Source organism: Mastomys coucha, unplaced genomic scaffold, assembly GCF_008632895.1.
Source record: "Mastomys coucha isolate ucsf_1 unplaced genomic scaffold, UCSF_Mcou_1 pScaffold9, whole genome shotgun sequence".
Classification (NCBI taxonomy): Eukaryota; Metazoa; Chordata; class Mammalia; order Rodentia; family Muridae; genus Mastomys; species Mastomys coucha.
In genome coordinates, this window is record NW_022196915.1 from 85,439,135 (window position 1) to 85,453,770 (window position 14,636).

Sequence of the window (14,636 nt, forward strand, 5' to 3'; positions counted from 1 at the left end):
GATGGCATGATGTCAACAGGTATTTCTAGCAAATAAAATAATGCAAATAATTCCTTGAGGTCTTAAAAAAATTATTCTGTGCTTTTTCTCACTTAAGGTCTTTGTAGCCTTTGTTAAACAGTGACTCTACATCACAGAAAAGTATCATTTTAAGATAGAACAGAGCTGGTCCTGTCCCAGAGTACCATGTGACCCTGAGCTTATGTGACCGTTGCTAATGAGAGTTGCCATCACAATTACAGTATGATTACAGCAAGAAGATTAAGAGTGTTGAATGAGATTGTTATAAATGGCCAAGCAATCAGAAGCCAGCATACATGGTATCCCTCATTCACCTTCTAATATGCTTACTGAGCAGTTAATATAAAGATGGTCCTCAGGTAAACCACAGACCTAATTCAAGTCAGACTCATGGCTAACATGCTACACTTCTGAGATCCAGCTCATAAAATAAACTGAAACCAAGCTCAGAAGAGTTAATGGACACAAGGCAGAATTGAACCCATTAAACTGGTAAATTACTGGGTACTGACTATACATAAGACTCAATAAAAGTGGAGGCAAGTGGGAGATCAATGGAAATTATTTGTGGAAGAGGGTGTTAGTGTTAGAACTTGCAATCTAAAAGACTGCAATAAAAGAACAGAGAAGAGCCAGGACCCTGCAGGCTGAAACAGTAGGCGGCATCTATTGTAGTTACTTATATAAACTCGGTACACATTCAAACTTCTCTTCGTCCTATAACTTTGTGAACTAGGTACTATTATAAGCCCCATTTTACAGTAGAAGAAATGGAGGCTGCAGGATGAAGTAGTTTGCTTTGGACATAAATATGGCCTTACCTTCTCCTCATTAATCAACTTATAGGCTTGTAACCTGCCACAACTTTCAGAAAACTGAAGATAATAGGTATAGATACATGACATATATATAGCCACATTTCAGTGAAGAGAAATATTTATGTAATTCTCCACCCCCTCTGTCTCTCTCTCTCCCCCTCTGTCTGCCTGTCTGTCTGTCTCTCTGTGTGTGCGTTCTCTCTGTGCTCTCTCCCTCCCTCCCTCCCTCCCTCCCTCTTTCCCCCCCTCTGTGTGTATTTGTGTGTATGTGTGTGTATGTGTATATGCTAAAAATAATCTGTCAATCTGGCCACAACCTCCACTTACATCTACTTATGAGATAGCGATGTACACTGATATAGAAATCATTGACCACTGTGGAAAACAAAATTTATAAAATGAAATTCAAAAAGCTAGAATCATGCAAACAGACATATGAGTCCTCTGTGTCTGTGTTATGAGTGATAAGATAATAGACATTAACGATTTGATAACAATGCCTATGAAAACCAAATTCTATTGCAAATGAGTTTATGGCAAAAGACTGATAATGTTCCTAGTAATGGAAGCATCTTAATTTTTAACAGATGCAATACTGCCTGTGGGTATATGACTCCCAACATGAGGAGGCAATATGAGTGAAAATAATATCCATATATGCAGGTCTCTAAACTGTGCCACAAACAAAGGCTTGGTTCACAGCAAACATTCACCCTAAGGTATCGCCTTCATCTTTAGCAAATATTAAAGCATCATGATGATGCATTCTAAGGGGGCCAAGTATCCAACTTTTACATAAAATTGACAACAGAGCTTGACCCATTATCCTGGAGACTTGTCCTGCCACTTTGCCATGGCTGATCTGGCCAATGGAGGCTAGAGATTTAAATCCATAGTTTGAGTAATCATTCAATTAAAATCGATTTAAAGTTTTTAAAAGAGACTAATAAAAATGAATGATATGGTCTCTAAAATTTAAAAACAAGATGGCCTTTTAAAATGAGCTTTAAGAGTGAATGAACTACCTGAGTCATTATCTTCATAGATTCCTTTAAATATATTGTGCAGAAGATGGGGCCCAGCAAGATGGCTCACAGGTAAAGGCAAGCTGCCAACTCCCAGGGGTCCATGTTTGATTCCCAGAGCCAGATCACAGAAGGAAGCAACTGTCTCCCAGAAGTTGTCCTCTAAATTTCAAACATGAGCAATGGTGTGCACACACACAGAGAGATAGAGACAGAGAGATGAGATAGAGAGAGGAGGGGTGGGGGAGACAGAGAGAGACAGAGAGAGAAAGAGAGAGTGAGAGAGAGGGAGAGGAAGAGAGAGAGAGAGGGAGGGAGAGAGAGAGAATGAATGCAGAATTTTTCTAAAAGAAAATGGAAATAATGTATTTAAACAAAACCATAATGAAAAGTAACACGTGGAAAGAGGGAATCCAAATCAGAGTGTATTCACTGCAGACTACATTCAGTGCTTGACCTCTGTAAGTAAATCTGTATTTACTGGGCCAAACTAAACTAAAAAGTTTTAGTAATCTGCTTTTGATATTTCTTTTACATCAATGTAACACTGGGAATTATATCTTATCCAATCAATGTCATTATTAGTTACAAAAGCTATAACAAATGTAGCTACAAAGACAGACAGTTTGCAATTATGAAAAGATTTCAACTGGGAGGACATGGACATGCCCGCTCCATTGTGTGCCCACTACAGGTTCTCTGATCTTAGACACACAGCTATCTCAGCAATCCTGTTTATAATGGAGATGACGTTATCTTGAAGCATTTCGTTTCTAAGCACCATTTAAGACTATGATGCTCAGCTACTGAACTGACCCCTGCCTTGCATAGAGATTTCTTCTCTGCTTGATTCCTTGGTCTGACAATAACATAAGCATCTGTTTTGTTGTTTAGTGTGTGGATGCTCTAACATTTTCTGCTTTAAAACTTTTCTTCTTCTAGTGAAAATTATTATTTAAGTATTATGCTTGGGGAGAATATATTCTAAACTACTTACAGTTTTTTATTTCAAGACAATATGAACTCATCTTTTATTTTCTTCTTGATAGATTTTAAAACGTGGTTACATTTGTCTTTAAGAAAAGATGCTATCAGACTAGGAAATGCAGAGTCTTGTCTGAGGCTAGACCACATGCACAGGCAGTTAACTGGATCTTCAAGGCCAACTGAGAAGAGCTCTCTTCTCTGGATACTTCTTCCAGAAGCAGAAGGACCATGGTGGAAAAGCCAGCCTTGAGCTGAGGCTTGACCACCAAGGTACAAGGCTATCTGCTTACAAGTGGTTATGACTTTAACCAAATGCTCCAGAATGTCACATTCCCTTTGAACTCTCTGAAGCATTTCTGCTCAGATTTTCTCGGAACCAGCAGCTCACATCAGCGCCCTCACATAGACACACATCCTCAGCCCTTGGGTTTATTTTGTTTTTAATTTTTAAAAACACTTAATTTTGATGAAGAACATAAAATGTACCCTGTGGATCATATTTCAATGCACTGAACACACGGTTATCTTAACTGGGTTCATGATATTGGAAATTCAATCACTGAAACTCCATTCATCTTGCAAAAATGAACATCTACCCACCAAACAACTGTTCTTTATTTCTCACACCTTAGAGAAACCCCCAATATGTCATGTATCTTGACTGTCTTTTGATTTTTAATTATTTGTGTATTCATATCTATATATTTCTTATGGCCAGAATGTTGGCGGGTCTCAGCTCCATCAGACAACCTGACCGGATCATTATGTGGAAACATCACCGTTTCAGATCTGATGCAATGATGACTGTCTTTAGGTTTTGTCTGTCTTTCACTCTTCCCCACACTTCCCATCCATTCATTGCTGTTTACCTTTCTTCCTCTTAGAGACACTGCACATTTTTTCAGTGTTTCTAGTGCACCTTCATTACTGTTTTACTGTGTTACCTTTATCGTCTGTGTGAGCAACTTCCCAAGCAAAGCAACTTGTGAGAAGGGACTCCTTTGGCTCAGAGGGGAGATTCCATCAAGGTAGCAAAGGTGTGGCGGAGGAGGCATGGATGAATTTATGACCGTGAGAGCATATGGCTTGAACTCCTCAAACCTCAGTGGGCCAAGAAACAGCATAAAATCAAGGAGTCAGTCCAGTGACAATGACAGTGATGATTAACTGTCAGACTATCTGATTGTTAAACTTTGTATAATTGTATATTTGTCAGATTTAAAAGATACACTTTTGTTTATCACATGTGGACTTCAAAATACCATACACTCTGATACAGTGGGAGAAACCTATAGCCGTACACTATATTCAATTCCCCATCTCTGTTGTCACTCAGCCAGTCTTACCGATGCCACAACACCTCATCATTGTACACATTTATAGAAGGCAAACGTAAAACTTTTTAAAAAAATTTTTTAATTGTACATATATTGTAGTGGTGGAGTATGAGCCCAGGGCCCACAGGGTCCAGATAAGGGATCTGCATCCCCTGAAACTGGAGTCTCAGGTGGTTATAAGCTCACATAAATGGTGCTGGGAACTCAGGACTTCTGGGAGAACAGCATGTGCTCTTAACTACTAAATAATCTCCCTGGCCTCAAAAGTCTTTGAAACACTTCTTTTTAATTTACCTAAATTTACCATTGCAGGTGTATATTTCCTCCTCTAGATCCAAATTTCCTTTCTTTCAAACTGTATGTCTATGTGTATGTCGGGATGGAGGGTCATAGACATGAGTGCTGCAGCAGCTATGGCGGCCAGAAAAGGGCATCAGATCCGAGAGGTGAAGTACACACAGTTGTGAGCCTCTCCCAGGGTTACTGGGAACCACATTTCAGCTGTCTGTAAGAGCAGTGCGCATCCTTCATCTCTGAACCATCTCCTTGGGCCCCTGATTCCCTTCTTTTTCCTTCCTTGATCCTTTCGGTGGCTGATTCCAAACTGATCGTGGCAGACCCGAGTCTAATGGTGCTAGGACTAAGTAGTCCCCAACCCAGCATCAAGCTGGGGGTCTCTCTCGACTCTCCCAGGACCCACGTTTGCATTTTGGTTTGTATAGACTTGTGTGCTCCAAGCATCACTTGGCTTCTGTCCCTTTAGATGGTAGATTTGTGCCTTCCTTCTTTGGCAGAAAGCTAATCACCCCATCAAAGGCTTTGATGACCTCTGAGAAGGTCACCGGGCACACTAGAACAATGCAATCTTCTCTTACATTGTTGCCAGGTGTCACAACCTCTCCAAGTTCTATCTTTCTGCTTTACATGGAGGCACTGCAGGCGTTGTTGGGTAATTTCCTCCTGCTTTCCAGCTGGAATGATACCTGCCGGTCACAGGGAGGTGACCTCTGGTTTTGCTCTTATCCTGAAGGTCATTGCCTCCTATACAATAGGTAAAAAATGGGTTGCCTGTTTTGTTTGTTTCTCCAGGTGTTTGTGTTGGGCAGTCAATTCCCACAACAGTTAACCCTTCCTGATCAGAAGTGAAATTTTTCCATGGCTTAAGTAGGATATTTTTGTGAGGTACTTCATAAACCGTATCAGGATAAAGATGTCAGCACAAGAAAACATATCTAGACAGAGAGAAATGCGTGTTTCATAGTATAAACACATGTACTTCTATGGCAAGGATGAGAAAACGGGACCACAGTCTGGCACAAGCTCAAAATTAAACCAGAAGGTTAATTTGCTTCTACTCCAACTCGTGGAATTCCTCAAAGCATCTGATTTCTTTTAAGAAATATCCCTTTTTATATAACACACTGACCCTATAAAAATGCAAATGTCTCTCAGAAAGGATCACATGTTCTGTTCTCCCTATTTAATGAGTCTGCAGTGACAACTGGTCATCTAGGGGAACCTTGAATCATTGTAGCATAATGGGAGGGTTGGGGGCTCAAGACGGTGGGCCACAAAAGAGTAAAGCTGAAGGAGAAAGACTCCAGCTAAAGGGAAGGAGAAAGGACAGAATCGCCAACTTCCTCCAGTGCCCAGGGTGGGCCCTGCGGGAGACAATTTGTGTTCCAGTTATATTTCCCTTGGGTACTATCTGTAATTACTATCACAGCTCATTGATTTTCAATTCTTTCTATTAATACATTTATTGGCCATTGTGACATTATTAAATTCAGACCAACTCTGTATCTTGAGTAGAGGATATCTCTTCCCTAAAAAACATGAATTCTGTGAGCATAGAATTTTTTCCCATGCTTAAAAAAATAATAACTTTACACATTACCAAGATCACAGCGTCTGTGTATGCTTTGCTTTGAAGCCATGTTACTAACACGCCAAGATTTCACTACAGATCAAAAGATCTCCACTGTGGGTCATCAGAGAAGGTGAAATGATAAGCAAATTCATATTGCTAAGATTATTCTACCAATTTCCTAGCAATGCCAGGCCTTGTTCCACAGTGGGAGGGGAAATAATGAGGCCCTGTTAAAAGGCAACACGAGTGGCATTTTTAATAAACGCCTCCTCCTTACTTCTGACAAAATCATTAAAGTAACTATCTAACTAAGCTGCCACACACAGATGTACATTAAACATTTAATGTAAAATTAAACAAAAACGTTAACCAAGGGAAAAAGTGAGCCGTGTTGGAGTTTTCGGTCCCTAACATTGCCGAATTGTAACACAATTGTCTGTCTTAAATAAGCATTCCATAGCATATCTCCAGATTCAGCCAGTTCCTGCATCTGTCTATATTTCTTTAGGAAGTGTAAGAATTGAGGTCTCTTTCAAAACAGCACCAGTCTCCACATCCTCTCCCTTGCGCAGCGTGGCAAGCAGGCTCTCGCTTACAATCAACAGTGTCTCAATGAATCACTGTTCATCCAGCCCGGCCTATTCATGAGCTCCTGAGCTGAGCTGATGAGGAATAATGAGTACCATAAAGCAAGAGGTCTCCTCCACTGCAGCTGCTTCACAGAGCTCATCGGGTCTCTGTGATACAGAAATACCTTCAGCTCTGGGCTAGGAGTGTCCTGCAGAATGTTCTGGAAAAGTTCCCGCAAGCTCTCTCAAAGGAAATCAGCAGAATCTGTTGTCGTCCCAACCCCCTACGCCTGTGTCTAGAATACTCATGCTCATCAGAACTTCTGCTCTGGGCAGAGCGAGGGGTGCAGGCCTGTAATCCTAGCTATCCTGAAGGCTGAAAGGTCAAGACCTACAGTGAGTTCCAGGCCAGTTTGGACAACTTAGTGTGACCTTGTCTCAACAAACACAAAGTCAGAAGAGATCTAGCTACCTGGGAGAGCCCTTGATTAGAATAGGCAACACTGTAGGGTCCAGGGTAGGAAGGAGGCCTGCAATTTGAGGTTGACCTTAAAGGCATTCGTTACATCACAGAATAACTAAGATGATAAAATCTCTACTAAAAATAAAACCAACCCTCAGGAAAACCGTAGCAACTGTACTGGAGCCAAGAGGGTGTTGTGTTTTCTTCAAGGGGGGAGTGCTTATCAACTCTCTACCACAGGCAGGCAAGCTACTGGGAGGCTTACACTACTACCCAGCTAAGGACAACTGGGCTGAGAGAGACTTAGCATGATTGACAGAACTGGTACCTGGTGCAATAGGCACCTGAACTCTCTCTCTCTCACACAGGACTCACTTTAATGTCTGTGTTTTTTTGTGTCCACACAGAAGTAGCTTCATTTGGAGTACAACGGTTAAACCTACCGTTGGAAACGTTCTCCCTCACCCCTCGACCTTCTAGATCATAAGACACCGAGGAGGCCTGGGAGGTAGCACCTCCCCCCGAAACACTCCCTGCTCAGATGAGGACAGAGAGGTCCAGAGATGAGAAGACTGCTTAATGTCACTCAAGCCGGTAAACTGCGGGGCGAGGAATAAAGTCGGATGTTATTTCTTTGAGGGAGCCCCTTTTTCTATACTCAGCCTCCTCTCTAGTATGATAGTTCTAGAACTCTCTTTCTGCTGTCCTCCTTTGCTGAAAAACACGTGAGAACATCCAACGGCTGGCAGCATTTAGGGAAGCGCTTATAACAGCAGGGTATACGCACCAGAGGTCACGGACAAAGTCGTTCCTTCACTCCTTGCTGTGCCACTGAAGAGCACATTCCCTCATCAGCATGTCCTATCTCAGGATAGGCTTGAAGGAAAATGAAGTAACAGGACAGTGTACTGATCTTTGACATCACTAAAAGTATGAGCCTTGGAACTCTGCACGGGGGTGGGGAGTGGTGGGGAGGGCGGTTCGCTAGTGCCAATATGTGGCTATTCCTATTTAGTTCACATGGCTACAAGACAAGGACGTCCATCACCAATGAGAATGTGAGTGTCCAATATGTGTAGTTCCGTGTTTATGTTCACAGTTCCCATCTGAGGTAAGACAACAAGCTGACTGCAGTTACAACATGCCAGGATGGGTAGAATGAATAAGTATTGGATAAATCACATATAAACTGAGCATGTGGCATGTACTGAAAACCAATAAAAGTACAAAGAAGAAATCAAAGAAATATTCCCCTGCTCTCTCAAAGCTTGCATTCTGACCCAAGACATGTAATCAAAACCCACACATGCAATTTTCCTTCAGTGAATGGCAGACAGAACTGCCCAGGAAAGATTCGCCATGTCCAAATTTGTTAGTTATTTAATATTCTGTCATCTGAGGTCAGGGAATCAGGGAAAGCTTTTCTAATGGTGAGAGTAGCTGTCGGACACCAGAGAAGCTACTTATGTACATGGAAAACACGAACGTCACGTCAGGTGTAGGCTCAGGTGCTCCTTCAGCCAGCTACCATTCTATCAACCATGTCCAGTCTCCCTCATCCCACTTATCCTCCACATCTTCCTTCAATTCCTTGAAATGTGCTCACTAAGCCCTGAATTCCTGGGAGAAATTGAGACAGGCAGAGAGTCATGGAGAACATGGAGGACAGAAGAGAGTCTGCCATGGTATAGGAAACAGAACGTGTATGTAAATTCTTGAATATGTTGCATAGAAAAACAAAACAAAAGAAAACAAAAACCCACTTTCTTTTTTTTTCTGGAGCATAGCATAGCTTTCTTTCTTTCTTTTTTTATTAGATGTTTTCTTTATTTACAATATCTCCTTTCCCACTTTCGTTCTTAAAAAGACTTACAGTTGATGTGCATATCCTAAAGGCAGTATCCTGTGACATGGCTCTTACAGACTGGACAAAGGTGACGACTCCAGGCTTCTCTATCCACTGCTGCCACATAGAAGGGTCTCCTCATGGTTTATTCTTGTAGTTAGTACAGGTCACCATTTTCAAGACCCCATAACTTCACTCCCCATGAGAATTCACTTAAATACCTCTAATATATTTATTTTTCATGAAAAGTTAACTTCTGTCAGCTATTACATGGGGAAAGTGTTAGAAAAATCTTGACAATTCTAGCTTTCTTTCTCTAAAAATAAATCTGAGGTGCAGAATTCATATATTCTCTATACCACTAGTCCCGTGATTTCTAGTGAAAAGTGGTCTAAAATGAAAATCACTAACATTTTAGATTTTATCTACTTTTAAAGAGACTTAACAAATTTAGAGAATACAAATTATTGTATTCTCTAAAGAGTTGAAGTCATAATCATGTCACTAAACACTACAGGCAGTTTCTCTCAAAGCTTTCCAGCAGGAGAAAAGAGGATTACACCAGGAGTAGAGCTTAGAAATCCATACAGAGCTGAATTAAAAAGGAAGTTTTTATTTCCTTCTAATGTCCAAGCTAATTAGAGTACCACCATCCATGTCACTCATAAAAAACAAAGTCAATCTTAATGAATAGGAGTTAATTAATAATTAGGAGCCCACAATGTTTTCCTGCCCATATTTAAGGACAAAGAGAACTTTCTACAAATTATGTGATATACAAATCCTACTCACTATAAAACTCTGTGAATATTGATCCTTACTTCCTGAAAACTCTGACTCTTTCACACAAACCTTACTTTGAAGCTGAAAAGTGACCAAGACGTAGAAAGAATTTGCTTATAAGGTTGCGCACGGTGACCTCTGTTTTTGACCCCTTGTCCACACCATAGCTAAAGAGTTTCCGTCATTTTTGCCCTTCTCTAACATGTATGGTTTCAATAGATTTGTTGTTCTTGTTGAAGAAAGCACAATGAGATCAAAAGAAAGCTGGGAAATACAGACTGCTTTTCTCCTATCAATGAGAGAAGGTCCTCTTACCTATATTATGATTCAGAGAGAAATGAGCTGAGACAAGAAAGCATTGAAGAAATACACAAGTCCTTCCTGTGGTTGGGTGACTATTCAAAGTTAGAGACAACTGGAGGTTTGGAGGAAGGAGAAGGTTAGCCTAAGGAGTCTGACTGGAAACAACAGAGGAAGACAGAACTCATCCGCAAAGCTTATCTATGAAGGGGTCACACTGATCCGGTGTGTTCTTTTCTTTCATTCATGATACTCTACTTTCTGAGCACTGAGCGGCCTTCATTCCAGCAAAAGAGTTCAAGGGCTGTTAGTGAACAGCCCCTACACATTTTATTTCAGTGTTAGAAAAGCCATTGCCACACATCCAGATGAAGTGGCCTCCTCGGCCATTGGAGAGACCTGATTTGAGCACAGGCTTGCAGTGAGAAGAAAGGATGTCGAGCTGCTGCACGGGGCAGCTTAGTGCAGAGGCATGTGGGAGTTCCTGAAGGAACCAAGGGGCTCCCGCAGGTCCATAACCTCAACAGCAATGACAAAGATGATGGCACACTAAGATGCTAGGCCTCCAGGAGCTCCAGATGGACATGACCACACTGACTGTCAGCCTAATATTTGTGTGGTGCTACTAACATTTAAAATTCCTTACAAAGATTTCTTTACAAAATTACTAGTGATTTCTTTTAGTAAGGCATACATTAGTAAGGCATAAAGGATGAATTGATTTATGTCCTCTGTCAGTTTTTTGTGCTGCCTAAGAGGTGGCAGTGTCATAAGGTGTGTGGCCAGTGTGTACCCAGGGATATAGTGAATTCTCCTATAAATGCCACGGTCAGATACTGCAATCATTTATACTTGCTTTTTTGGTTTCCATTAGAGAAGCTTTAAAATGTTATTAATAATAAAATTGCCAATGTGGTTTCATATGGAATCTGTTCCCAAATACTCTATTTTATGTATCCATAAATTAATTCATGAATTTAGCTATGCATTCCTAACTAGTTTTTCCTTTGCTTTTGGGTACTTTTCACATTAACTGTCCCAATTTTATCAACCATCTAGAACTGGTACAGTTTTAAAAACAGAGAGGAGCACTAGATACAAATACAACCAAGAAATCTGTTTAACCAACAGTAACACTCCCATGACTATTCTCTGCCATTTCCTAACTTAAAACTTTGCACAGAGGAGTTACATTCCCATCTTACATTAAGTACTTTCTCTTTACTCTGGATTTGGTAGCTTTTCAGGCAGCAATTTTCATTCAGTCATAAGGTCTCACAAGGTCACTGTGAAGTTCTAAGTTTCAGAACATTATCCACCTCAAAGGAGATGCTGATGTTTAAGTTTGCAAGTGGCTGAGAATCAACCTCAAGCCCAGGTGATTCCTTAGGCAGAGGACAAAAGAGACAAGGAGACCCTGGAAGTGAGCGGACCAATCATGAGAAGGAGTGGGGCCACTGTGGAGGTTTCTGCTTACCCCTTGTTCAGATTCCAAAAGCTCTGTTTTGACTCTGACTGCCGGCATCCCATCAAGCATTAGCATTCTGTTCTCAAGGGTGCTGAGATTCTGAGAATAGAAGAAAGAGTGAGATTCAGTTCTGAAGCTCCAGAAGAGGCCATCCCTGCGAGTCTGCCTTCATTGCCAACCCTCAAGTACTGCTGACCTAATTCTTCAAGAATGGAGCATAATTAAATGAGAATATCAGCATGACCAATTATCCTCCTATGTGAACTTTCATTTGAAATAATGACTAGGAAGTTGACTAAATCAATGTGACTCTCTGACCCCTGGGTTGGAGGTCAGGCTATAATAAACTGCAGTGTGGAAGCATTACATTAATTTATATGGGGCTGGAAAATTTATCACACCTTCTCAATAGTGGGAGGAAATACACGGCAAGGTCCTTTCTCTTGTCTTTAGTTCTACAAGCTGTCTTGTGTACAGAGCCATAAATAAAAAGTCAGATTAAAAGAAAAACAAACATAAACAAAAACAAACAAACAAAAAAACCTTATATGGTTGAAGCCTGAATAATCTCAAAACAACGTAATATCATAGATTTGCTGAAATTTTATACTAGGCCAATTATGAGCAAATGAAAATTTCTACATATTAGTCCCCAAGAAACGATTTTAAAAGAACCAACACGAGTTTTAATCTGAAAGTGAACAAGTAAGCGTCACCAATGAGGAAGAGGACGCTATTCTTACACATTTTGGACTCAGTTTATCGCCTCTAAAGGAAAGCCACGTTGAACCCGGGGCTCAACAGATCTTCTCACATGCTGTTAAGAAGGTGAAATCCATTTGTTTCACTAATTCTCTGCTTTAGGTACTTTCTGAATCAGACACCTACACCAGCAATCAGAAAGTCACACAGGAGGGGCACAAATTAGACTTGTAAAACACATTTCAAATATGCCAACTTCAAATCAACAAGCTGAACCAACTCAGAAGAAGTTGGCAGGACTGAATCTGAAAAGTCACTGTGCTCAGTGGTCCTACAAAGGTGACATGACACTGAAGAGATCTTACTAAGTGGATATACATATATGTATATGTCTGTATAATAAAAGATTATACATATACATGTACAAAGGAGTATTATACACATATAAATATATAGTACCATATGTGCGTATAACTTGTTTTTATGGGTTAATTTTATCAATTTATTAAAAATGTACCTCACCATTTGCTAATTAGTTAGTACACCATATCTGTGTGTGTGCTTATTTATATATATATATAACAGTTCCTAAACACTTGCCTACAGGGTGATAAAGGTTAGTATCACATCCAGAGTTTAATGTTTTCACTTTTCAGGTAGCTGGTGTTCATGAAAAAGTTAAATAAGTATGCCACTCCAATCAATCACAGGCGGACAGTTCATTACCAACTTCTACCAACAGGGCACAGTACAGTGAAGGACAGTTAAGGACTCTCTGTGGAAATACTCTAAGAAGCAGAACTTCGAGGGCCTCTCACGGCAAATAATTTCTCTGAGAAAACCAACAAGAAGAAAATGGCAAACTGCACTAATTCTCCTTACTTACAAGGAGCATTCAAAAAGATCGCATCTCCTAGCGTACTAAGACTTCCTGTCAGTTTTTCCTGGAAGTGCACCACATTGTCCATGTTTTGCTAGGACTTCACATCCTTACAGCTCCAGGCAAAAGCAGCTACAATATTGCTAGACATTGCTGGTGTGCCCAGTTAACGTCTTCCAAACTTAGGAGCCTTTCTTCAAGGCGGTGCTGGGGTGAGAGGGTATCATTTACGCATGAAGTTCTCAAACAAGAACTTGTAGGGCATTGTCTCCAGTTTGCAGCATTACCAGCTACTCTGGGGATGGGGGGGGGTGTGCCTCCAGCTCTGCAGCCCTCCAGCACTCAGCTGGCTTCCCTCAGCAGCTCTGGGAATCTCCCTTGACAAAACCTCCCAAGATTGTTTGCTTGGTAGTCAGTGAAGGATAAGTTTCCTACCCTGGAGCAGCCTTGCCCGGCTGAGAAGGGGAAAGATACCTTATAAGGAAAGGCTGGGCCAACCTGTAGAAGAGTGGGGGGGGGGGATGGGGGGGCAGACGGGCTGGAAAGGAAGGCTTAATGAACTATTAGAGTCTGATTAGGGGCGAATGTCCCTTTCTGGACCAATTTGAAGCTGGTGGACCCTAACCACGGTCTCCACTAGCCGTGATAAACTCAAGACATGAAATCTTAACCAGGTCCGTTTAGCCAGGGTCCACACGTGCATGCAGGCCTGTGTGTGCGTGTGTTTTTACGAAGTCCAATTTTCCTTGGGAATAATCCCTCTTCTATGCTTTTCCAGAAGCATGCCCAGCCACAACCATAAGAGGCAACATAGACAGCACTGTCCATCGCTGGGGAACACAGCTTCCATAGCTGAGCTCTTTCAGTCAGTGCAGTGATTGATAATTAGTGCAGACAACATTGCTGTATTCACAAATGAAGCATATTAATCTCCACACCCAGGATTCTAACCCCACTTAACAGACTTAGGAGCACTGAGAGCCTCAACATGCTCAACCACCAGGAAGGCACTGGGGGAGGTGACACAGCATCCAGTAATCAGAAAGCATTGAAGACACTTCTAACATACTGGTAGAAACATTTCGGTAAACAAGACCAGACACATAGGATGTCAGACGACTGTAGATTTTAAATACATCATGGGTTCTGACAATTTGAAGTTGCTGTCAAACATATCTTGCTACGATCTCAATTAAAACATATTGGCTATGGAATCAATGGTTGGTTCTACTGATCCCCAAAAGGTAAACAAATGATATCACCATCAATCTTGTTGTCCTGGAGCTATTTGTATATTTATGTTGGACCAACAGTTTGATAGTATATGTCCCTCAGATTATAATTTATAATATATATATATATATATATACATATATATAACTGTTGGCTGCCTGCGCCAACATAAAAGAAAGGGTTCTTCTGGAAATAGGAGTTAGAAATAGATAGGAAAAGATAGAAGGAGATATGAGAGAGTAGCCACAAAAATACCTACCCACGTGTGGTGCCACGGACACCTGCGTGATGGCGGTATTTGAGGTGAAAACTTCAAGGAAAGTCAGCCTCCTGC

The 14,636-nt window shown here is 41.0% G+C and overlaps 1 protein-coding gene across 14 annotated transcripts in view; it reads right to left on the reverse strand.

The window, feature by feature from the left end:
- Positions 1–14,636, reverse strand: part of Klf12 (Kruppel like factor 12) — a 411,614-nt gene that overhangs the window by 228,777 nt on the left and 168,201 nt on the right. For 12 of the 14 annotated variants that reach the window (XM_031362759.1, XM_031362763.1, XM_031362770.1 and 9 more), the window contains one exon: positions 11,497–11,586. The exons of the other annotated variants lie outside the window; for them this stretch is intronic. In XM_031362759.1, coding sequence (XP_031218619.1) covers positions 11,497–11,586 — 90 coding nt within the window. The remainder of the gene's footprint in view (positions 1–11,496; positions 11,587–14,636) is intronic. 14 annotated transcript variants of the gene reach the window in all.